A 22,300-nucleotide genomic window follows, 5' to 3' on the forward strand; every position below is an offset into this window, starting at 1 on the left:
ATAAATATAAAATCAATTATTAAGACATTCTCACTCAACATCCCACAGCTCATCCACCCTCACCAACCCACACGCCATTCCCGACGCCAGCAATGCCGCGCGATCACTATCTGGGTTCCACCTAAGAATGCGCACAGCAGATTCAGCCGGGAAAGGAGCTGCGTATTTACCCAGTTCCTCTCTAGGATGTTTCTCAACCGCGTTGCCAACCTTATTGCCTTTACCTTTGTCCGTACCCTCTCGATCGCGGTTACTAGGAGGGTTGAGGTGATCAATCATGCGATAAAGCTCTTCACTACGACCGAACTCCACCGCGAAGAGGTCCATTGAGTAATAAACCTGCAGACGTCTCGACCGTGCATGCACAATTGCGAGCGGGTTAACCACCTCCACGTGTCCATTCGACCCAGCCACCGCTACGAAAGGGTGACAAGTAGAAGTGGCTATACTGAGAACTGCGCAGGCGAAATCGGTAAGTTGGGAACCACGTTTGTAATCGCTAGCTAGTAAGCCCTGTGCGACTACCGTGTTCTCCCCATTCGCACTAACCATGGCGTTAAGGTGGATAGAGTACCCGACTGTATACGCCACACCACGTATGTGGTCAAACAGAGTCACAGAACCGCCACTCCCACTCCCACTACCCGCTAGACGCACATCCGTTATGCAGATACTGCCGTCGTAGGCTGACGTGAGCAACTGCGTGTATTCCGCCCGTGGCCCTGTACTGAGAGTGGGTAAGAGCGTCTTGTGCGTTGTGCTTTCTTCACTTTTATTTTCACCTCCATCTCCTCGAGCCATCTCGTGAGGCGTTATCGCCACCCATTGCATACCGTTTATGCCACCCATATGTACATCTATGTATGAGCTTGGCCGGATACTCATACGCCTTTCTCTAAGTGCGGCGCGCAAGTCGTATACAGCCACTGCACCGTTAGAGAAACCGACAGCGAGGCGGTTAGAGCTAGCCCATTCGCACGTGAGGCCTTTAGAGGGGGGAGTTTGCATGACAAGGGTAGATGCAGGAGGGTTCAGGAAGAGGACCTCGCTATCACCCACCCCATAGAAGCGCCGCAAGAGGAGCAAGTCGGGTATGAGCATGACTTGAGCTTGTCCGTCGTTATAAGTCGCTGCAAGTGCCCCGCTCGTCACGCGCTCGCGCTCCTGATCCCCATACTCCATATATGCAGCATCTGTAGGGCTGAATTTGACATCGAGTGCAACGCCATGAGAGTGGCAGATTACGGCGAGGAGGGTGATTGAGCAAGGTGTGATTTCTTCGTTGCCGCTCTTGTGCCGTGGCACATACCCCCATAGCTGGATTGCACTCTTGTACCCCCGCCGGTCGTGTGCGCCGATCCCGTGGGCTGTGGAGTTGTTGTTGAGCACCGATACAGCGAGGATGGAGGGTTGAATGGGTGTGTCGTTGTCAGCGCTATTCTCCGCGTGATTTATATCCTCAACCTCCACCTCCCGCCACCGCCTCTGCCAATCCAGACCCATGACGCACCCGCCAGCATTAAAGACAGAGCCGGGGCTTTGGGAGGTGTGCTCGAGGCTGTTGCTGTGGAAGCGCGGGAAAGAGAAGGGGCGGGTAGAGTGTGTGCTGCCTGCGTGCACGTTTATGGGAGGGTTATTCGGGAGGAAATCGTTGCCAGCATCGCTGGAAACGCGCGACCACCGATGAGTCTCGAGCCAGCGCTCCATCGCCTCTAAATCCCTGCTCGGACTATCAATCTGCACGCCACGTGGATAGATATTCGCCCGGCGTGCGAGATCGACCGAGGAGAGATAGGGGATGAGGATCTGGGCGTGGTCGGCGTCGGCGGGATCGGCGGGGAGAGTGTGTGCGGTGTGGGCGTGTGCCTCGTGCGGATGGCGCGTGTTGGATGGCCCAATGCCGAGTTGCGCCGGCGCATAGGATCCCCAGGCTGTGGGGTGTGAGCAGGCTCAGTCGTGCCGGATAGATGGCTCCCCCACGCGGATGTATCGAGTACCGGGCTTTGGATTTCTTGGAAGATGGCGTACTCATGACGTCGCCGTGTGTGTCCAAGAACCCCGTCTCCCCATCTTGCACCTCAGCAGCGAAGATCGAATAAAAAAATCTAAAATAATAAAAATTAGATAATGGCTGATAATACATCTCCTCCAATCGCACCCGCTGAATCTCCTTCCATTGGTGACTTTGGGATGGCAACCGTCGGCCTCGGATTGGGTGTTGCTGGGTTGGGCATATCGATGCTGCCGAACATAGCGTGTACCAGGGTCGAAGCCATGTACAAGCCAGTGAGCCAGCCGGCAACCCAGCCAGCCAAATCACGCGCCAGCTGGGACAATATCAAGCTCTACCTCAGCAAAGACATATTCAAGCCGATTCTCAGGCTGGCCGTCAGCCGCATAGCATCCGAGCGTCTCTTCGCCTTGGCGGACTACGGGCTTGCTCTGGCCCTCTCCCCAATCCTCCCATACGGCAGGCTCAACGTCAGTATCGGTCCAACCTCCATCCTGCTAGCCTACGCGCCAGGTGCATTCGCCGTGTCTTTCGCTGCTACTCTCGCTCTCGACACCATCTTCCTTCCTTTCAAGGTGGCTATGACCCGCGCCGCTCTCCTCCCAAGCAGCTCGTCGTCCTGGGACCTTTTTTCCGCGAGCGAGAGACGCGACCCGACGCAGCTCTACGCTCACCTCCTCCCATCCCTCTTCCAAACCAGCGCTATCAGCACGGGCACCAGCCTCCTCTCCTCTGCGATCCTCGCCCTCCTCCCCCCAGACAGCTTCCTTGGGCTGCCTGTTAGATTCGCAGGCATCGTCGTCAACCTCACCCAGTCTCTCGTTATGGCTAGGCTGTGCGCGCAGTACACGGGTAAAGATGAGCAGATGGACTCAGTCGTCCCTCTCCGCCCTCAACCGTACACAGGCTGGTTCCAGTGCCTCAGAACTACCATCGCTGAAGAAGGCTGGTGGTTCGCTGGCTGGGTCACCATCAACTCGGCTCTCGGTCTCGGTATGGTGGAGGTGTTGACCCAGACGCAGCAAAGTGTGGAAGCCTCGCAGTAGAACAATCATTAAGGATTAGTTACAATTAGCTGCAATTAGCTGCAATTAGCTGCAAGGCGCAAGTTGTGTATAGAAGCAACCCTAACAATACAAAGATTATATCACAAATACTTGCGTGCAAATTTCTCAAGTTTTTCGCCAAATGTCTTACCCTGTATGGCATCAGTGGGTGTGTAGAACGGGTTGAGGAGTGTGTCGAGAAACACCCGCCAGCATTCCTGGAAGAAGTTTCTGATATTGTCGTCGTTGGTGACTGTGTGCAGCAGTACGAAGCGGATCGAAGGTGTGATAAACGCACTGACTGTCCACCCGTTGAAGCTGTCGACGGATTTGTGGTACCTGCGGGGCGTAAGAATGCGTATATGCTAACCGTACCCACTACCCATCACTCACATGCTATTCGACTTGGTTTGGATATCGTCAATGACGTCGAGAGAAGCGTGTGCGACCAAGTCCATGATATCCTGGTGCATTTGGAGTGTAGTTTGTGTAGTTTGCGTAGTTTGTGTACTCTGTGCGCCGTGTGTGCCTTGTCCACCCAGTTTACCCCCGCCTCCCCCCACCAAAGCCGATATCAGGTCCTGAGGCCCACTCACATCGCCACCGCCACCGCCACTGAACCTGGAAGACGCGTACTGAGATTTGAATATCGGGGTGTCTTGGTTATTGAGGAGGTATAAATGATAAATGGCAGCCATGGGAGTGAGGGTACAAGGAAGTAAACAGTTAAATTAGAGAGCTGAGTGTTTCCTGTGTATCGTATATCGCGTCAGCACTTGCATCCGCTCCCCGCGCACACACTCAACTCACAGCCAGCGTCGTCGGATCCACGCCCTGTTCAATCACATCCAGGCTACTCGATAGCGTCTCCTTGCTTATCCCGCTATTCAACGCCTGCGATAGTTCGTAAAGCGCTGTTTTTGCTGTTATATAGCCCTGCCTAGATTATCATACACCCACCATCGAGTACTTCCTCTGCAGCCACTGGCTTTTCTGGCTTCTCTGTCGCTGATGTTGGTACTGCCGCTGCTAGCGCGTCTTTGCTCTCTTTCGCCTCCATTTCGCTGTTTTGCTGCCTTGGTGGCTGTGACTTGTACACCTACCACCACCTCGACGCGTTGACGCGTTTTTCAACTTTCCCAAAATCCTCAAAGCACTCCGAGGACACGCTTAAACACGTTGATAAACACTACATCCAACACATGTCGTCCACACGCGATGGCTTGCGCGAATCGATCAACCGCGGATGTGATGTCGGCGTTATTGGAAGCAGCAGCAGCAGCACTAGCAACCGCGCCACGCCCACCAAACCAAAGATCAAGCTCACTCTCGATCCCTTCTTTTTCGCGCCTAAAAATGGTTCAAAGAAGCGCAAGCAGGGTGATGACGTCGGTGAGGTGGGCGATCTGGGTGACTTGAACAAATTGCGCGATCCAAACGACACAAACGACGCAGCCCAGCGCAGCTACTTGGATAGCACGCGTCGAGCACTCACTCCGCACGCTTACCTGACGCGCACGCGGCTGAAACACTTTGATGGGCAGCTCAGTGCGCATGCGATGGATATGTGTGGAGCATACGTAGGATCGTTTAGATCCTCAGACACTGTGCACTTCCCCAGCAGGCTCTCCACGCGAACTTACGCTCCTCCACTCACAACCGCGTTCATTCCATCCACACGCTCCACCCCCAATCCGATACTGGCAGTGGGGGATGAGGAGGGAGGTGTGACGATGGTTGGTGTTGGAGCTGACGCGTCGCAACCACAACCACAATCACAGCAGTCTCACTCGCACTCGACCGTCGGCTGCTTCGACGCGCACGACAACGCGATCTTCGATCTCAGCTTTAGCCGCGACTCGCTCCTCTTCGCGACAGCATCGGCTGACCAGGAGACACGAGTGTGGGACACGGCTACGCAGACACACACCGCCACCTGCCACGGCCACACAGGCTCCATCAAATCCCTCGCCTGGTCGCCCTTCTCCACGCCCATACTCGCCAGTGCGGCGCGCGATGGCTGTGAGTGAAGATCGAGGTGCTTCGTACGACACTCACGCTTCTCTGCCAGCCATTCGGATCTGGGATGCACGGACGCGGTGTCGGGGTGCGAGTGCAGTGGTCAGCGAGGCACGCAATGCACACGACTCACACGACCCATCCGAGCTAGACAGCCTGCTCACTATTGATAGGGCTCACGCATCTCTCTCCGAGCAGCGCAAACGGAGCAGCATCGGCAGGAGCATCACCCGCTCTGTAACTTCCATCACCTTCCTACATACGCGCGACAACACTCTCGCTAGCGCTGGCTCAGCTAATGGCTCAGTCAAGCTGTGGGATGTGCGCGGCGCGAGCTCGAGCTGTCGACAGACTACAGGTAGTGGTGCAGACACATCTACACAAAGCAAACAAAGCAAACAAAGCAAACAAGCCAAGGTGAAAAACAGACCGCTCGCTGAAACACCCGACATGACTCAGAGTGACAGCGGGAGTGGCAGCCGACGACCGCATGGCGTTGCGCATATGGTCTCGGATGGGCAGTGGTTGTGGACTCTATGTACGAATTCCATGTGAGTTGCATATTGAGAAACTGGCTAACTGGGCAACTAAGGCACACCCCACTAACATCTCTACCCAGCATCTACGGCTATCCGGCGAACAACCTAGACAGTAAAGTAGACGCACCGATCCAGTTGTCAGATCCGGATATGCAGTGCGCATCTTTCTGGGTCCGGCTGGCTATTAGTCCCGATGCGCGCTATTTGAGCTGCGGGAGTACTAATGGCAAGGTGTTCAGCTGGGATATCGCCAACAGCAAGAGGATGAAAAGGTCGCAAGGGAAGGCCATCCATTTTACACATGCTAGACAGGACCTCCTCTCACAACTCAATCAGCCCGCTAGCGCGGAAGTGGGATCACTCGATTGGGCAGACGATGTGGTGCGTGCTTGTTGCTTGTCGTGACACCCTCTCTAATCTCGTAACTCATGCACAGCTCGCTACCTGCTCGGATGATATGACTGTGCGTCTCTGGAGACCTCGGCCGTAGTTTTCATATAGTTTTCATATAGTTTACTTTATTCTACTTTACTTTACGCTGTTGACGCTGTTTAACTTGTTAGTTCTCTCATCGCTAATTTATATCCATTCTGCCATTTACATTTCCATCACTATTGATGCGCCCCTCGCTGTCGAAATGGGCATGCTTCGGATGAGTCACTATCCACTCGGAGAAGAGGGATGGCGGAGTGCGGAGGAGGTGTTTCAGACGGCGGTAAGTGTTGGATGCTTCCGAGTGCTTGAGTTGGAAGTAAGTGGGGTTGGTATTGTCGTCGGCGTCATCCTCCTTGCCGCTCTTTACGTCACTCTCCCTCTCCCTCTCTCCTTTCTTCACGCTCTTAACTCCCTTCACACATTCCAGACTGAGATAGTGCCGCATCAGGTCTAATCTGCACAAACGGGATCTGCGGGTGTTGGTGAGTGAGTGTGCGAGTGAGTGTGATTGAGGATGCAAATTTTCACTCCCCACTCACCTGTATTTCCACCAGTACGGCCCGCCGCCGCGGCGTCGGAAGTTGCCGTTCTTCAGACCCCCTATCACCAATTCTGTCTGTAGGGGTGAATCGCCTGCTACGTAGTTGGCGCAGTGCATGGCGGGAAGTACGGGTGGGTGTGGGTGTTCGTTCGCATCTTGGCTTGAACTTGCACGTGCACGCGCTTCCACCTCCTCCTTGGCGTGGCAGAAACGCACCTCCGTGAATGCGATCACCGGTCTGTGCAAGTGCAAGTGCAAGTGCAAGTGGTCTGTTGGCGTATCCAAGCGCGATGGGCTAGCTTGAGCGCTTTCCTTCGCGCTCTCTCGCACGCTTTCCTCCACGCGTAGATAGAGTGAGCGGTGGCATTCAGAGAGGTACTTTTGGCGCCCCTCCCCATCCACACTGCTGACACCGCCGATAACAATATTGTGGATGTACACCGGCTGCATGATATTCGCAAGCAGGCCCCCCTGCACGCCTAAGAGGGTGTATGTAGCCAGTTTGTCGGAACAGCTGAGACTGTTGGTGGATCCGGCATCGGCGCGGCCTGTGGAGGTGTGAGTGTGAGAGTGTATTGTGCAAGTGTGGTTCTAAGTACCTGGCTTGGTTCGTATTGAACCTCTTTTCGTGTAGTCCATTCTTCCGCGCGTTACAGAAGTGGCAGTGGCTTCACTCGCTGCACTCGCTGCACCCGCTGCACCCGCAACCCCATCGAAACCCCTCAAGGCTGGTATCGCACTGTAGTATGCGGCTTCTTGTGCATCCTGGCTGTCAGCCGTGTGTGCCATCGACGCATCTCCACATGGCAGAGCAGATATGTAGAGATATACTTGTACACCAGCCTTGAATGAGTGTTTGGGGGTGCGCGTAGTGTGTGTTTTTTGCTCGTTGTGCTCGCTGTAATCGAGATACGCCGACGAATTTCCCGCCTCAATACTAGAAAGCTCATTGAGGATCCACTTGGCCAAGCCGCGCTTTGCTAGTATTTCAGCGTGGGTATCGTGCAGCATCTGACAACCGACGTCATCAGATTTCGTTTGTTTGTGTATCGTGCACACCCACATCTCCGTGCAGCGGAATTCTAGACGCAGGCAGGCATTTCATACCGACGCCGGCAGAGACGCAGTTCAAGTGTTCGTCCTCCACCGATTGCAGCACAAATCCAGCCAAAATAGTCCCTAGAAGTGGATAAGCGCGTGAGTACGCCGGGGACGTGAGTATGGGTATGTGAATCTGTGCCACGCCCACTCACATTCCAGAGCACCATTTGGACGTATGTCAGGGCGCAGACGGGCTGGAAAAGATTTGTAGACGTCGTTCACACTGCGCGCTATATCGTCGGGCGTGGCTCGAGTCATGGTTGTAGACCACAGCAGCAGTCCACGGCACAGAGCGTGTGCCTCGCCCACCAATAACTTCCCCGCATCGCAAACAAAGTCCTTGCTCCGCTCCCACCATGGCCAGATTGAAACGCAAAGAGCCGCAGAGACAGACAAAGAATAGCCGCAAGTGCAGCAAGCAGCCAACGTCTATGCCTGGATTGGGAACGCTAAACGCAGACATCATTATAAACATTATCGATCAAGCACACAGAGTTGGTCTGTATGACATAAGCCACTTGATATCGCAGCTCAATCGACATTTGTACGGGATCGTCTACTCGTACCATCGCTGTGGGTGGCTGCTGTGATATGCGTACGCCTCTCACTCCTCCCAAAGCCTTCTCGGCTCTCAGCCTCGACGTCGACGGCAGCGCAGCCAAAGTCATTGGCAAATTCGCTTTCAACCAGCTCAGAGGGAAGAGGGATAGCATTGATCGTCTCAGTCTTAATGTCAAGGCGAGCGCTGTACTCGATACTCTGTACAGTACCGGCATGTTCGACCTTATCAAACAGCGCATCGGCGACTGTACAGGCATACTACAACACCTACATCTCAATATCTACGACGGAAAGTCACAGAAGCTATGCATACCCGCTAAACACGTCTCTATGGTTGCTAGCCCTACTTACGACAGCTACCCACTCTTGCAGGGTTTCAGCAACGCCACTTGGAATAAAAGCATAAAATCTCTCACACTCACTAACGTCGATTTTTCACCTGGTGCTATCAGCCGTCTTTCCGAATGGCCCGAGTGTCAAGATATCTGCCTCGAATACAATGGCATTGTCGCTCCACGTAGTTCGTCTTCCCCCTTCTTCCGCAGAAACAGTGGCGGTATTTCTACAACCATACTCACTATTGCCGACGGCTGCAGTTCCCTCCACAGCCTCTCCATCGTCAACTCGACATATGCCAATTTCTTTGAGACGGACAAGACTAAATATGGCTACCTTGCGTCAATGTACTCACTTAAAGAGTTGCACATAGTCCGGGTCAATACCTTCACACTCCGAATTTACACACCTAATCTCGAAAAATTAAAGTTGGAATGCTGTACCGACCTCGACGCCCAAATCAGGAAACTGAGTCCATCAATCACATACCTCTCCATTGCCTATGGCTCATTCAAAAAGATGCCCCGCTTCATCCGTTCAGATCTCGCCAAACTGGATAAGCTCCGTTCGTTGGATGTTTCATATACGCAGGATGAATTTATACAGTTTTTCTTCAAAGACAAGAAGTACATTAGGGCATTGAGCTCACTAGTACATCTTAATGTCAGTGGAACTGTGGTGAATGGGGAGCATCTCTACGATTGCGTTGCTAAACTTAAACTCGATCAACTCGTTGGAATCGATTGTCCATTCATAGACAAATCAGATCAGTACGCGCTTTCGAAGAAAATCAAGATTGTCTGGTTGGATAAAGTTAAGAAGGGATTTCAGTATGACGACGATATAGTCTTCGATAGAGTGCATACAGCCGCAATAAGAGATATGGGTCGCCGATCGAATGAAGCGTCTGATTCAGAGTCGGAAGCTGAGTCGTATGTATCAGATGCCGAGGAGGCAGATTCCAAATCTTCTATTGGATCTGATGGAGAGGCTCAAGTAGAAGTGGAGGAGGATGAATACGAGAGTGGGCTCGAAAGCGAAGCTGATGTCAAGCCTATAATAGCACAAGAACCAGCGAGAGTCAGAGGGAGTAATTCACGATACGATTGGCGCAGACGTGAGCCGCCATCACCACCCATTACCCGTAGCAGCACGACAAGATGATATACCACAACGCAAGCATTCCCTTAAACAGATGAAGCATGAGTAGCACAAGTAAAACAAGTAACAAGCATACCGATCACACTAAATCTCAATCTCAATAATCTCATTAGTGTCAAACTCAATAGCAAACCCATTCACAAATCAAACAAAGCAAAGCAAAGTAAATGACAGCATGTTTTGCTCATCTCTGTAATTTTAATCATTGTAACAATTCTCAATGCATCATATTCAATTTGAAGACTGTAACGGTGTTGGAGGAGCTGCGAGAGATGGAGGTAGACGGCGACATCGATGGCTACTATAGCACACATTGGGGTGCTAGGAAATGTATAAAAATTTAAAACATGTCGAGACGTTGAGTTCCCAGCGTCACTGACTTCTTAACACCAACGGTCAACTGAAATGGGGGACAGCAACGAATTCAACAACGAGTACAACAATCCAACGAATGAGGAGCCAACGTTTGAGGAGGACGACGAGGACAAGGTGGGCTGGCTGTGTGCTCTACGCTGCGTCTGCAACTCACACCGCCTTAGGAAATTGCAGTGATGAAAGAACGGGTGAAGCAAATGGAGGAGGAAGCAGCCAGGCTGCGTGAAGTGCAAGAGTCTAATGAAAACGGAGAGCAGCAGCAGCAGCAGCAGACGGCGCAGAACACCCAGGAATCACAACAAGACCCACAACAGAGCGAAGACGCCGGCGCTGGTGAGCAGCAGCAGGATCCTTTCGGAGCCGGTGACGAGGATATGCAGGAGTCGGCTGAGGATGTCGACGGCAGGTCTGTCTATGTTGGAAATGTGGGTTTGTGCTCTGCGATAAAGCAACGCCGTTAACAGCTTCCGCTATCGCAGGTTGATTACAGCGCTACACCGGAAGATTTACAAAAACACTTTGCAGCGTGTGGCACTATCAACCGCGTCACCATCCTCTGCGATAAGTTCAGCGGTCATCCTAAAGGTTACGCGTATATTGAATTCGCTGAGCCGGCCTTGGTGGAAAATGCTAGTGCGCTTAATGAGAGTTTGTTCAAGGGCAGACTGATCAAGGTTGTCGGTGGGTGGCACTTGACGCGTTATAGCACAAAACTCACACTCCACACAGCAAAAAGGAAGAACGTCCCCGCTTTCGCACTCAAGCGTGGCAGAGGCAGAGGTAGAGGCAGAGGTTTCCGCGGTAGAGTGTTCAGAGGCAGAGGTAGAGGATCCTTCTATTAGATAATATTCTGTGTATCAAATATTTATTTAAACCGATTGCTATGCGATTGTTTGATGAACTGACTTGATCTTGTCGTGCTGTGCGATTTCACTCGCTGATTGGAATATGCCCTGTCCCCATCCCATTCTGAAGGTGTTTGCTTCCGAGACAACCTCGACAATCTCACTCTCGAGCTCCTTCTCCGCTGCCTGGATCTGCTGCAGGAGTTGGTCACCTACTTGTCCCCTCTGTATCAATGTCACTAGGGCCACTTTATCATCTCTCATCTTCCAGATCCTCTTGACGTCCTCGACTGCTCTGCGTATGAGTGCACACTTGAGCACTATCTCCTCAGTATCCGCTTGCTGAAGCAGCGTTATGTACGTTGATCTCTCTATATGTGGCTCAAACCAGCTGTCAGAGATCAAGTCGATCGAGGATTTTACGTTGGATGATCTGTATATTTTACTGAATAAAGATAATGGTAGTATGAGCAGAACTAGATAGATTATTGGTATCAATATTGAATTCATTTGGTTGTTGAGATGATGGACGTTGAGGATATCGATCCTGACACGCTGAGAAGACGCGGATTAATGTGATTCGGGGGATTATAATGGGAATTACAAGTCTACGATTACACTTCAAATTGATCTCGCACCCTTTTATATCCAGGTTAGCCACGGAAACGTTAATAATTGGGGAATGGAATGTTGTGTCACGAGTAACTTAGTTTGGCATGAATATGAATCATTTGTAATTTAACATTTCAATATTTTAATATCTCACCCAGGCACTACATCACCAAAAACCCAACAAATGGCACCAGCACTAGACCACCCTTCCACACCCACCAGCAAACGTCAGCTAGCTATTCCAGCCACAGGGAATAATGAAAGAGAAGGAACAGCCAACTCTCCATTTAATGATCTACCCGCGGATATTGATTTGAGCATCCTTCAAGATCCTCCGCCACAACCACTCACTCCAGACACAGACTATTGTCAAGCGCTGCTCAGCAAGGGCCCGCCACTCGGTCGTCAGTTTATCGATTGCTTGCAAGACGCTTCCACTCCCCAAGTCACCGCGTCAGCCGTGATGGGTGTCATTTCCATCATCTTGAGCTTGTGTGTCGTCGTACGCATCGTGCGCAAGTCCATCAAGATACAGCTGCGCGTTATACGCTGATGCGCTGATGCGTTACTAACTTCATGCGCTACTGCGCTCGAAAGGCATTTCAAGTTGTCCTTTCACTAGACACCAAGATCCATAGACTTTAACATACCCTTCCCAACTCTGTACTATAATGCAATATGCACAAGACACGATACCCATTGCACATTTCTCATGCTTGGATTGAGATTAAATTTGAGAGTGTAAATGAAAATATACTTTTCGTTATCTTTTCTTTGCCGCATATCCCGCCAATTGTCGCAAAACGCGGAAAGTGAAGTGAACAGCGATTTTGATGTCGTTGAAAGAATCAATATCATAACTCGGGTTTCACAAGCTTGATCAGTCTTTGAACGAGAAAAGATTTTTCAAAATTGTTTTCAAAATTTTTGCAGCTTGTCCTTTGTAAAATTATACATAGCTGTTTATATTACTACAAATTTTATAGATACTTTATGCAAAATGGCTCAGCGGATTCCGCTCATCAGCTTCGTGGCCAAGAGGAATGGCGTTGGGCTCATAACCCAAAGATCCCCGGATCGAAACCGGGCGAAGCTAATATTTTTTCATTTCTTTTTTTTATTGTCAATAAAAATTATCGAATCCTAGCTGGTGCGTTATACCTATCCGGAATCCCAACACATTAAATTAGCTTTACTTTAATTATTAACAAGACATATATACAGCATGCTATTTTCACATAATCAAGACATAAAATGACATACTTAAGATATAAAGTTGAAAGGGTGGCGAGTATAAGTATTATTAGCGTGAAGTTAATAAATTACCAAAAAAATACCATTTCGAAGTGAAATAAAGAAGTCGTAAGATACAAGACACCCCTAAAAATACATCACACTCAAGTAGGCATGGTGACTTTTTCCTGTTGAGCCTCTTGCTGTGGAGGAAGGGGCTGAGTCTGTTGATACTGCTGAGGCTGTGGAATTTGTGAAGGAGGAGGTTGATATTGTTGAAATTGAGATTGAGCTTGTATACCAGTAGTGGGTGTTGCAGAAGGTACCTCCTTGCGTGGAAGTGTGTATGGCTGTGAGACACCCTGATTGCCTAGCTCCTGTCCCTCAAGTGCCGCTCCTCTACTGCCTACGCCAGGAACGTACGATGCAAAAATAGGTATGTAGACAAACATCAAAACAACCTGGATGCAGAGATCGAGCACACCATAAAAAACAGCTTCAGCAGTGACAGTGATGACGTTGCCAAGTTCGCTCACTCCAGCTGCTATAATGTAGAGCAGGTAGATGATAAGATACCACCCCGCAGCGGCGTAGTAGGTGCCTGTCTGGACTATGTTACCTCTGCTGCCCAATGCCTGAGTGCCTTGGTAGAGCAACACGGCCCTGTCCATGAAGACGCGTTAGCAGCGCAGTCGGAGATACTCTCTACCCACCAAACATTAAACTCTAACACCACTCCCATTGTGAACAAACCCCATTTGTACTGGTCGCTGATAAGTGCAGCGAGAAGCATGCATACCCAGAAATAGATCTGCGTGAACATCCCAAACAGAATAATTTCGACATTTGCACCCGTGCCAAGAAGTAGGACGAGAAGGTAGACTGGCGATACGAGGATCTGTTGGACGAAACGAGGGTACTATGAATTGCTTGATTAGACACATAGCAGCTGCAGAACATTCGCCCACATTGATCTGGCGTGTTCCACCAAATTCCAAACTATCATCGCGTGGCCACTGGGCTTCAATTGCCACCCAGCCAAGCCCACTAGCAAGCAGATAGTACGTTATGAAAGAAATATGGAAAATAACAAACGCTAATGCCCACAATCCCCTGACATAGCGTTTGCTAAAATAAACGAGGAAAAGGGCAGCGATGCCAGACGCGCCAAAAAACGAATAGACAGCCCATTGAAAAGAGCTACCTGGCTTGGTGAGGTGTATGTCGACAAAGTCAAATGGATGTTGCTCAAGCGCCTGCAATTTTTAGATGTGCATCAGATACAAAGCTAACTCTACTCACTTGGTTTCCAGACATTGCTGTAAATAATCGTCGATGGTAAAGAAGCTTCTGCACACTTAATCAGCATTTTAAATGTAGCTGTGGGAATTCGGAAGCGAGTGACTTCACTGAAAACTTTCACTAATCCAGACTGAGTTGGGTTAAAGCAAGTACCATAAATTAACGTTGATTACATTTCTTTTGTTGTGTGTCTTTGTGCTTGTGTCTTAATGACCTTTGTTCAATGCGAGGAGTGAGAGTTATTTGACGACTTGGTAGAAGCGCCATCATCAGTGCCACTCTCAAGATACTTCTTAGGTGTACTAGCACCGCCGTTCAACCTCACCTCTCTGATCTGCTCAATATGGTCAGGCTTGATTCCGTACAGCGCATCGCCTTCGAGCGGCGTAGTAGAGAATACCCAGTCCTTATCAAAGTGTCTGGAGAGCATCTGTATGGCGTAATCGTAGTCAAGATGATGTGTTAGCTGTCTCCTTGGTTGGACGTTCAGTGAATGCTTGGCGTCGAGTTGGGAGTCGAGAACATTGGAAGTGTGCGCTCCTCCACTAAGCGCCAGTCTGATCGAATACTCCTTCTCACGGTGAGCACTTCCTATGCTCCTTTCGTAGAGCTCCAAAGTGAGATGCGCGACATAGTCCAATTCCGGGACATGAGGCCTGTAAATTGTGTTAGAGGGTATAGTCAGTTTAATAGTACACCCACATTGTAATTGGTAGACCACTACATAATACCAGTTGTACGAGAGTGTGAATATGTGACTCTTCTGTAGATTATGTTAGTTAAGTTACACCACTCTAACCTCACCCACTTGTGAAGTAGATGGAAAAAGACCCCTTTTCAGCATCTCTAGCTTCTTGTAAATCATTCACTATTTTCTTGAGCAGTGGAAGAGACGTCAAAATACCAATCTTCTCCTTCTCTTCTGGCTCAATACCATATTCTTGTGGTGCAATGAGATCGAAGAGGGCCTTGGCATGGCCGTAGAGACTATGCAAGCGTCTATCACTAGGATCTTGCTGACCATTAGGTCTAAAGATAGTATTGAGGAATATACTATTATGCAAACTGTCGTATTTCAGCGAATCGTAAAGTTCAGAGATACGCGAAGGGTCAAACTTTTCCTGAGTCGTGCTTTCGCAGAAATCACTGAATAGTTTCTCCCATCTCTCCTTGAAAAGTAAAGGATGCTCATTACAACACCACCTCGTCTGGATATTGTCAACGTCGAGCGTCTCGAAATTTGATCTCATGACGTCGCGGTGATATCTCATCAATTCGATAATCTCAGCCACAACTTCTACGGGCTCGCCTTTAAGATCCTTTGGCCACTGAAATTGAGGACGCTTTTCTTTCTCGCCTGGACGCAACAAAGTCTTGAGCTTCTTTTTAACAAAATCCATCAATTCTTTGCCTGCGTTGCTGTCGTCGAGAAGATCCTTCCTGACTATAAGTGGATGTGTTATTGGCTCTTTGCCCTCCTTTCTCTTCTCAGGATCTTCGAGGAACGCGGCAGCGAATATTTCAGCTGATGCCAACACACGCCTTTCGGAGCTAGAATAAATCTTGCAGTTCTCCAGCATATCCTTGTTCATTATCATCGCATCACCCCTGAAACTAAATCCAAGGTCTCGAGACTGGTACCTGGCAGCATGAGTGAATTCACCGCCCCACTTGAACACAAGAGCTAATTTCTCAAGAGTGATACCATCATTTTTGTTGAAATTCGGTTTTAATTGCGCTTTCGTACCAGGTAAACCAATCTTCTTGGATATGACTATACGTAGCTGTTCAAGTTTCTCAAGCTCATTACAACCAAGCTTGACGGCTTCATCAGCAGCTTCAGTGATGTAGTTGAGTTGTTCCGCACGTCTCAAGATGACTTCTTCAGTCGCTCCTCTCAATAAGCGTATGAAAGGCTGTGCCCATTTCTCGGAAGCTTGAAAACTAAACTTGATCTTCTGTTTTGGAGTGCGATCGGCGTGTCTGACTACTGTTGCATTTGCTTTGAGTTTCCAACTACCCTTATCTCTCGGACTACCATTGTGTACAGCTGTGAGTGGACGTTTAGGAGCAGTTTTCCTGCAGAATGTTGACAATATTTCTGCACATTTATCGTAGTAGTAGTCGTTACCTTTCACAAAGCTCCATCCATTCACATCAATGACGAAAGCCTTGTCGTCGTATCTCAAGAGGTCAAATCCACATATATTCTGCTTGAAAGCCTTGCAGATATTAGTCGCACACTTTTTCTCATCAGCTGTGAGCTCAGTGATGTATCTGATCTCTTTACCGTCTGTGTTGCGTCTGACTATACCATCGACTACTGGCGATTTGCGTGTTTCTGCATGTACGAAGCTAGGACCGACAGTGTATACTTTGACATCCTCTGCGTTATCGACATTGATGAACTTTTCATATATAAACGAGCCTTCGTAGCGTGGTTCTTGAATTTCAGGGTAGTATTCACTTGACTTGTTGCCAACTTTCCTGAACAATTTGCGTGCACCACCGCCTTGAGACATAGGGAAGTAGATGTGTATGTTGTGGTCTTCGCCGTTGACTGGCTTCTCGACAAAAGGCTTCTCGAGTTCGATGCCGTCGATAATGATTGCGTCACCGTCTTCTCTCAACTTGACAACTGGCTGGTGAGGGTTTTTGGGGAAAGAGAGACCAAGATCCTTTTGAAGAGCTTCAGCTAGTTGAGGGTCGATGTTAGGACCACCGTCTCTATCAACACTAATGCGTTCAGCGGTCACAACGCCAATGGAGTCGAGGATAGAGAGAACAAGCCTTCTATCCCAGAGAAGTTTTTGCATCTGAGGGACATATAAGATGCGGCTAGTGTCATAGAGCGACACCCACAGTGAGATCGTTGATACAGACAGGTTTGCGTAGGTTGACATAGTCGATAGCCTTATCGAGAGGGAAACCATCGCTAAAGAAGCTAACCAAGTAATCGCAAAGGGGCCAATTCTCAACGTCTATTGAGGGAATGAGGGGGTAAGCGTGAATACTAATGATTACGGATGAGGAGCTCACCCTCGTCGAGAATGACTTTATCGCCAAAGATGCAAATCTTCGGGGAAATGAGCTATATTAGGATAACCAGGATACTCAAACAAACCTCAATATTAGATATTTTCATGATTCTATTGAGTATCGAGCGCATTGGCTTTGATCTCGCTTTACGGTCAAGGGCAGCGACACCGAGAACCAATTTAACGTTTGAATTGGAATCCATTTCTTCAGAGTTGAATTTTCTTTTTTTATTCTTATCCTCGTGATCTGTAATTTTGATTTGAACGTCGTGGTTGTTGGTTGGAACCGGTGATGGTAATTGCAATCTCAGTCAGAAATCTATCCTTCTCCTTTAATCAAGCGGATGAAACTGCGTTGAAGAATCTCAGTATGGATATTGAGCAAGGCTCTAGATGCTTGCTCGTTGGTGCTAATGGCGGTGCGTACTCCATTTGATCGCCATTCGCCTTCGGGACTAATTCGGTGGTTCCGTAGCCGGGAAAAGTACACTGCTGAGGATCTTGGCGGGCAAGCGTCTCACTAAAGGTCATGTACAGGTCTATGGCAAAGATGTATTCCAGAATCAACCCAGTGTATGTCTTGATTGATTCAATTCTTCCCAATTTCTCACTGTGGCGTTAGGGAATTACTTATTTAGGTACAGAGTGGTGTGTTTTGAATTTCAATTTTATTACCTCAAATAACACTTACAAGGGCCATGAATCCCGTCGTTCGTGGTGATATACGCGTTTCAGAGTTCCTTGACTCAGTCGGTGGTTTCAGACACAAGGATAGAAGAGATACACTGCTCAACATTCTAGATGTGGATGTTGATTGGAGGATGCATCAAATATCTGACGGTGAAAGACGCAGAGTCCAACTTGTGATGGGTTTGATGGTTCCTTGGACGCTTTTGCTGCTTGACGAGGTGGATTTTTGCTATAATCTACCAAACAGCTTATCTAATACAATCACAGGTCACTGTAGACCTCGATGTCGTCGTCAGAACGGACCTGATAAATTTCCTCATTGCGGAATCCAAGGAGAGAAACGCGACTATACTGTGTAAGTGGTGCTTTAATTGTCAAAATAACTCATTAAGTATATTTAGACGCCACCCACATCTGTATGTTGAACAGGACACTCACCACCTCTCTGACACACCCACACACAGTCGACGGATTGTTCAACTTCCCTACACACGTGATGCATATGAGACTGGGAAGCAACGTAGGCAACCCTGAGCCATGGCCGCTTGTACCACAGTCACCACTGCATCACATTATCAAACAATCAAACGTAGAAGCTTCGCCACTCCTCAAACTTGCGCTGGCTTGGCTGAGAGAGGATCTGGTGTACAGACGCGAGTATGAAAAGTCCATAGACAGACAGCGTGGAGCGAGATCTGAAACTACAGATTCGGAAACATTTTATTCAAGATTTGATTATGTAGGTAAGTGTCTCACAAGAGTTTTTCTAACAAAGACATCAAGTGGAAAGGGAAATAGGTGAAATACATACAAAAGTACAAAATAGCTAAAAGAGAAGACAGATGGGTACACTTGCGAATTGTTTGAGACTGTAAAAGTACACATTGATGATATAGGAAGTGAGCATTGTTGAGATGTTTGGATGTTCGTTGAATGTGGATACTAAGTTAGCGAGCCAGCAATCAGAGTTGAGATTTATTTGAGAATAAATAAGTGTGCCTGTTAAGCGCGTACGATGCAAAATTTTGAGAAACCGCTCAATATAGTCAACCGACCTGTTCAGTTGGTGGAGGAGTTGGAGCTGTTGGTCTTCTCGAAGTGTGTTTCAAGGAAGGCCAAATGCAATGTCTACCGATACCTGCTCTGCGAGACTTATAGATTGTCGTAGAAATGTGAAGTAGAATTGCGAGCTGTTTGATTGTTTCAGGGAGTGATTGTAGGAGATTGATAGTAACTTTATCAGCGTCGGAGGCGTATAAGCCAATAGCGTTGTGCTGATCCTGGTAGAAGAATTGGTTGTCTGACCACCAGTACTTTATACCGTCAACGGTTGCGCAGCCATTACTAGCGTTTATTTGATACACCGAAGAAGAAGGCCACTGACAAGGCGTACATTCCATTTCAACCATACCATCCTCAAAGTCTTTGCACGTAATGAAAGCGAGCGTAGAACCAGCGAGATTACGGAGAATAGTGAGGTGAATGTCAAACGTGGGGTTCACGGTCTTTGAAATGTATTTGGGAAGATCGTTTGAGGAAATGATGAAAGTGGCTGAGTCCGTCAGCTTTGTCGTTGCTGTCGTTGGCCTAAGGCGGATGACGGGTGAGTGGATTTATTAGCAACAGCGCATGAACTCACCAGGAGTAACAGTCCATCAGTTTTACAGTTATACTTGGTTGTAATGGATTAACTCGTCCCTCTTAAAACAATTTATCTTTTTGGTGGTCTCGACCAGTCGCTGAGACGACGATGATTTCATAAAGATTCTGAGGCCTCTGAGGTGTATCGGTAATTCGGAACAGGGGTGATACAGGGGTACGTGTGTGCGCTGCATTGTTGCATCGCCTATCAATGTGCCCGGCTGCAGGTATCAGCGTTGTAATATCATAGGATCATTCAAATGCAGTAACGCTTTAAATGCGGATGAATATTTATCGTTTTATAATTTATTTAAAAATTATTTACATCTTCAATCAAATTGAATTTCATGCTAATTAAGCCCCGAGCTAGCCACCTCGGCCTTGGCTCAAGTTTTGTAATCACATTCCTTTCATTTGACAGTTTCTAATTATTAGAATTGTGTAGCCTAAGATAAAGTATTCGGTCTACACGGCTTCAAATATAGCAGTCTTGTATACTAGCTTTTTTCTCACACCGCAAGTCTGGCCTCGTCGGCTTAGACGCAGTCTGAAACGCAGTCTGAAACGCAGTCTCACACGCGATCTGGACATGTAATTTGTTTAGATTAAGTATTAAGTCTTTCCCAGTATTCAACAATGAGTACTCCAATGTAACTGTTTCATTAAGTAAAGTACCTCGGTACCTCTTCAAATTAATATATTGGTCAAATATAATCACGTCGAAGATGTCAATCTTTGAAGCATTTTCAAATTCAGTAACTCGGTAGCTATTTTCAATGCAGTCTCTATTATGCATCAAGGTGCATGACGTACACTGTATAACTTACAAATACAATTACTAAATACTCAGCGACAACCTCATTCTCCAATTTGACCAATCTAGCTTCATTGATGTGCTCGAACTGATCCTCTCGAATGGCTTTTGAAACATGATTACACAAGATTTTCTTATCTCGTTAAAATACAGGATATTTATTCACATTTCAATTCATCAGTCATCTTTATTAGGAAGACTTTTGGGTTACAAGTCTAAGTTTTTCCAGCTGCCACGCACGATAGCCAAATGAGGGAGAAATGAATTAAATATTTCCAGGGAATGCAGAAAATTCAGTGGAATAAAATATCCTGAAATCGCTGAGATGTCTATGGATTCGTCCCATCTTACACGTCACTCGTCTCATTCTATTTCTGATCCGTACAATCGAACTATAACCACCACTACCAGCATCAAAATGGACTCAAACGTTACATCCGCACTTATCTCTATTGGACTTCCAAAGAACTACGGTTGGGTCGCCCTCGCCGCCAGCTCAACATACTTCCTCAACGTGTATCAGATGATCAATGTCAGCAAGGCTAGAAAGAGAGCTGGTATCCCATACCCAAAGACTTACTGTGAAGATAAGGAGAACAAAGCAGGACACATGTGAGGGTTACTAGCTGACATGGCTTCAATACTAACTATAACAAGCTTCAACTGCGCACAAAGAGCTCATTTGAACACTTTGGAGAGTGTTCCTTATGTTCTCTTTGGTATTCTCTTCTCTGGATTATTCTTCCCTCGCTTAGCTGCTTCTTTGGGCGCTGTTTGGACTTTCGGTAGGGTAATCTACACTATGGGCTACACAACAGGCGATCCTTCTAAGCGTCTCTACGGCTTCTTCCAATCCATTGCCTTCCTCACGATTGGTGGTCTTTCTGCGTATTCGAGCGTACAACTCATTCTCGACCAAGCTTAAAGGGATAGCTGTAGTATAACCAAACTATCTTTAGAATAATTGATTGTTATATGTATCTTGGGTGATTTCCTTTATTTCTGCTTCTTGTGTGACCCACAGCTCTTATCGCAGCGACCATCACAGATTTGATAAAATGGCAAAACCAAGGCAGCGTTCAAAGCAAAAGAGCGGCAAGTATACGCCTACGAGAACGACATTCCACAAGACATACAAGAAGACAACGCTGAGAAATGTACCCGACGAGCTCGCCAGGCAGTGGGACAAGACCAAGACGCTGAGGGAGAAGTGAGTGTGCTAGCCATGGGAAACACAGGGAAACATTACTTACGGAACTCGACCAGCTACGCTAACTTGGGTTTGGCAAGCAACATGAAGATACATGCAGTTGGTGGTGTCGAGAAGGAGCTTCCTTCCAAAGTTCGCGCAAAGGAGAGCGAGGAGAGCGTAGACGGTGGCGAGAAGGGCACTCCTGAAACTATGCACATGGGTCAGATCATTAGAGACGATGCTGGAAACGTCCTGGAAATAAGAATGCCTGATACCAACCAAGGTTCCTCCAAAGGCAAATCAAAGGAAGAGGCAACACCTTGGGGTACGCCACTTGACGCTACCACTATGGAAACTCCTTCTGTGCCACTCACGTTCGATGACGAGCACAACAGCGGTAAGAAGAGTGCGGATACGGATGCTGTTAGATGTGAGAGCGCATGCACCAACTCACAATACCTCTAACCACATCCTATGCAGTACTCGAGTCTAAAGCTGAAACTGCTAGGCCCGTCGGACGTAACACCTCCAATGACGAGATGAAATGGTTGATAAATATTGTCAAAAAACACGGCAGAGATCTCGACGAAGCTTGCAAGGATCTTAAACTGAATGTTTGGCAGAAGACTAAAGGAGAGCTGTCTAGAGCGTGAGTTTATCTTGGTGCTTTGTGTTTCCTGTAGCTGACTCGTCACAGTGTGAAGCGTGCTGGTGGATTCGAAGCAGTGGAAAGCCTAGCAAAGCAGTAATTGGTAATTGGTTAAATATAAATGTGTACATTTATTTATTTTATGCGAAGGTTTGATGA

General features: G+C 48.1%; 16 protein-coding genes and 1 non-coding gene across 17 annotated transcripts; 9 read left to right on the plus strand and 8 right to left on the minus strand.

The window, feature by feature from the left end:
• Positions 1 to 30: 30 nt before the first annotated feature.
• On the minus strand, positions 31 to 2,032 carry J056_002451 (Transcription factor tau subunit sfc6; the record flags this gene model as incomplete). Its single annotated transcript, XM_009271716.1, has 2 exons — positions 31 to 1,931; positions 1,981 to 2,032. 2 exons carry the CDS (start codon positions 2,030 to 2,032, stop codon positions 31 to 33), a joined length of 1,953 nt encoding a protein of 650 aa, XP_009269991.1.
• A 95-nt stretch (positions 2,033 to 2,127) lies between these two features.
• On the plus strand, positions 2,128 to 3,057 carry J056_002452 (uncharacterized protein; the record flags this gene model as incomplete). The annotated part of the gene is made up of 1 exon (XM_009271717.1): positions 2,128 to 3,057. One exon carries the CDS (start codon positions 2,128 to 2,130, stop codon positions 3,055 to 3,057), a length of 930 nt encoding a protein of 309 aa, XP_009269992.1.
• Positions 3,058 to 3,158: 101 nt separating this feature from the next.
• J056_002453 (Transport protein particle 20 kDa subunit) lies at positions 3,159 to 3,755 on the minus strand (the record flags this gene model as incomplete). The annotated part of the gene is made up of 2 exons (XM_009271718.1): positions 3,159 to 3,396; positions 3,451 to 3,755. The coding sequence occupies 2 exons, from the start codon at positions 3,753 to 3,755 to the stop codon at positions 3,159 to 3,161; spliced, it is 543 nt and encodes a 180-aa protein (XP_009269993.1).
• Positions 3,756 to 3,783: 28 nt separating this feature from the next.
• Positions 3,784 to 4,117, minus strand: J056_002454 (Mitotic-spindle organizing protein 1; the record flags this gene model as incomplete). Its single annotated transcript, XM_009271719.1, has 3 exons — positions 3,784 to 3,807; positions 3,868 to 3,971; positions 4,018 to 4,117. 3 exons carry the CDS (start codon positions 4,115 to 4,117, stop codon positions 3,784 to 3,786), a joined length of 228 nt encoding a protein of 75 aa, XP_009269994.1.
• A 142-nt stretch (positions 4,118 to 4,259) lies between these two features.
• J056_002455 (Denticleless protein-like protein) lies at positions 4,260 to 6,105 on the plus strand (the record flags this gene model as incomplete). Its single annotated transcript, XM_009271720.1, has 4 exons — positions 4,260 to 5,079; positions 5,129 to 5,627; positions 5,696 to 5,996; positions 6,052 to 6,105. 4 exons carry the CDS (start codon positions 4,260 to 4,262, stop codon positions 6,103 to 6,105), a joined length of 1,674 nt encoding a protein of 557 aa, XP_009269995.1.
• Positions 6,106 to 6,138: 33 nt separating this feature from the next.
• On the minus strand, positions 6,139 to 7,950 carry J056_002456 (tRNA-specific adenosine deaminase 1; the record flags this gene model as incomplete). The annotated part of the gene is made up of 6 exons (XM_009271721.1): positions 6,139 to 6,162; positions 6,217 to 6,520; positions 6,590 to 7,139; positions 7,191 to 7,602; positions 7,655 to 7,770; positions 7,845 to 7,950. 6 exons carry the CDS (start codon positions 7,948 to 7,950, stop codon positions 6,139 to 6,141), a joined length of 1,512 nt encoding a protein of 503 aa, XP_009269996.1.
• A 98-nt stretch (positions 7,951 to 8,048) lies between these two features.
• Positions 8,049 to 9,753, plus strand: J056_002457 (uncharacterized protein; the record flags this gene model as incomplete). Its single annotated transcript, XM_009271722.1, has 2 exons — positions 8,049 to 8,265; positions 8,312 to 9,753. 2 exons carry the CDS (start codon positions 8,049 to 8,051, stop codon positions 9,751 to 9,753), a joined length of 1,659 nt encoding a protein of 552 aa, XP_009269997.1.
• A 402-nt stretch (positions 9,754 to 10,155) lies between these two features.
• Positions 10,156 to 10,967, plus strand: J056_002458 (Polyadenylate-binding protein 2; the record flags this gene model as incomplete). Its single annotated transcript, XM_009271723.1, has 4 exons — positions 10,156 to 10,239; positions 10,290 to 10,550; positions 10,605 to 10,806; positions 10,855 to 10,967. 4 exons carry the CDS (start codon positions 10,156 to 10,158, stop codon positions 10,965 to 10,967), a joined length of 660 nt encoding a protein of 219 aa, XP_009269998.1.
• A 39-nt stretch (positions 10,968 to 11,006) lies between these two features.
• Positions 11,007 to 11,480, minus strand: J056_002459 (Translocation protein sec66; the record flags this gene model as incomplete). The annotated part of the gene is made up of 1 exon (XM_009271724.1): positions 11,007 to 11,480. The coding sequence occupies one exon, from the start codon at positions 11,478 to 11,480 to the stop codon at positions 11,007 to 11,009; it is 474 nt and encodes a 157-aa protein (XP_009269999.1).
• A 286-nt stretch (positions 11,481 to 11,766) lies between these two features.
• On the plus strand, positions 11,767 to 12,135 carry J056_002460 (uncharacterized protein; the record flags this gene model as incomplete). Its single annotated transcript, XM_009271725.1, has 1 exon — positions 11,767 to 12,135. One exon carries the CDS (start codon positions 11,767 to 11,769, stop codon positions 12,133 to 12,135), a length of 369 nt encoding a protein of 122 aa, XP_009270000.1.
• Positions 12,136 to 12,606: 471 nt separating this feature from the next.
• On the plus strand, positions 12,607 to 12,678 carry J056_004904. The gene has a single exon. It is a non-coding gene; the product is annotated as a tRNA-Met (tRNA).
• Positions 12,679 to 12,979: 301 nt separating this feature from the next.
• J056_002461 (uncharacterized protein) lies at positions 12,980 to 14,132 on the minus strand (the record flags this gene model as incomplete). Its single annotated transcript, XM_009271726.1, has 4 exons — positions 12,980 to 13,478; positions 13,529 to 13,734; positions 13,784 to 14,071; positions 14,118 to 14,132. 4 exons carry the CDS (start codon positions 14,130 to 14,132, stop codon positions 12,980 to 12,982), a joined length of 1,008 nt encoding a protein of 335 aa, XP_009270001.1.
• Positions 14,133 to 14,337: 205 nt separating this feature from the next.
• On the minus strand, positions 14,338 to 17,358 carry J056_002462 (Inositol hexakisphosphate and diphosphoinositol-pentakisphosphate kinase; the record flags this gene model as incomplete). Its single annotated transcript, XM_009271727.1, has 6 exons — positions 14,338 to 14,773; positions 14,820 to 14,880; positions 14,926 to 16,933; positions 16,980 to 17,098; positions 17,157 to 17,193; positions 17,242 to 17,358. The coding sequence occupies 6 exons, from the start codon at positions 17,356 to 17,358 to the stop codon at positions 14,338 to 14,340; spliced, it is 2,778 nt and encodes a 925-aa protein (XP_009270002.1).
• Positions 17,359 to 17,447: 89 nt separating this feature from the next.
• J056_002463 (uncharacterized protein) lies at positions 17,448 to 18,643 on the plus strand (the record flags this gene model as incomplete). Its single annotated transcript, XM_009271728.1, has 8 exons — positions 17,448 to 17,574; positions 17,631 to 17,728; positions 17,778 to 17,803; positions 17,850 to 18,063; positions 18,113 to 18,200; positions 18,247 to 18,261; positions 18,310 to 18,584; positions 18,629 to 18,643. The coding sequence occupies 8 exons, from the start codon at positions 17,448 to 17,450 to the stop codon at positions 18,641 to 18,643; spliced, it is 858 nt and encodes a 285-aa protein (XP_009270003.1).
• A 248-nt stretch (positions 18,644 to 18,891) lies between these two features.
• Positions 18,892 to 19,501, minus strand: J056_002464 (uncharacterized protein; the record flags this gene model as incomplete). The annotated part of the gene is made up of 2 exons (XM_009271729.1): positions 18,892 to 19,432; positions 19,485 to 19,501. 2 exons carry the CDS (start codon positions 19,499 to 19,501, stop codon positions 18,892 to 18,894), a joined length of 558 nt encoding a protein of 185 aa, XP_009270004.1.
• A 1,217-nt stretch (positions 19,502 to 20,718) lies between these two features.
• J056_002465 (Microsomal glutathione S-transferase 3) lies at positions 20,719 to 21,225 on the plus strand (the record flags this gene model as incomplete). Its single annotated transcript, XM_009271730.1, has 2 exons — positions 20,719 to 20,912; positions 20,958 to 21,225. The coding sequence occupies 2 exons, from the start codon at positions 20,719 to 20,721 to the stop codon at positions 21,223 to 21,225; spliced, it is 462 nt and encodes a 153-aa protein (XP_009270005.1).
• Positions 21,226 to 21,358: 133 nt separating this feature from the next.
• On the plus strand, positions 21,359 to 22,241 carry J056_002466 (Nucleolar protein 16; the record flags this gene model as incomplete). The annotated part of the gene is made up of 4 exons (XM_009271731.1): positions 21,359 to 21,510; positions 21,567 to 21,922; positions 21,973 to 22,141; positions 22,190 to 22,241. The coding sequence occupies 4 exons, from the start codon at positions 21,359 to 21,361 to the stop codon at positions 22,239 to 22,241; spliced, it is 729 nt and encodes a 242-aa protein (XP_009270006.1).
• Between the last annotated feature and the right edge of the window lie 59 nt (positions 22,242 to 22,300).

Source organism: Wallemia ichthyophaga (assembly GCF_000400465.1).
Source record: "Wallemia ichthyophaga EXF-994 unplaced genomic scaffold scaffold21, whole genome shotgun sequence".
Taxonomy (NCBI): Eukaryota; Fungi; Basidiomycota; class Wallemiomycetes; order Wallemiales; family Wallemiaceae; genus Wallemia; species Wallemia ichthyophaga.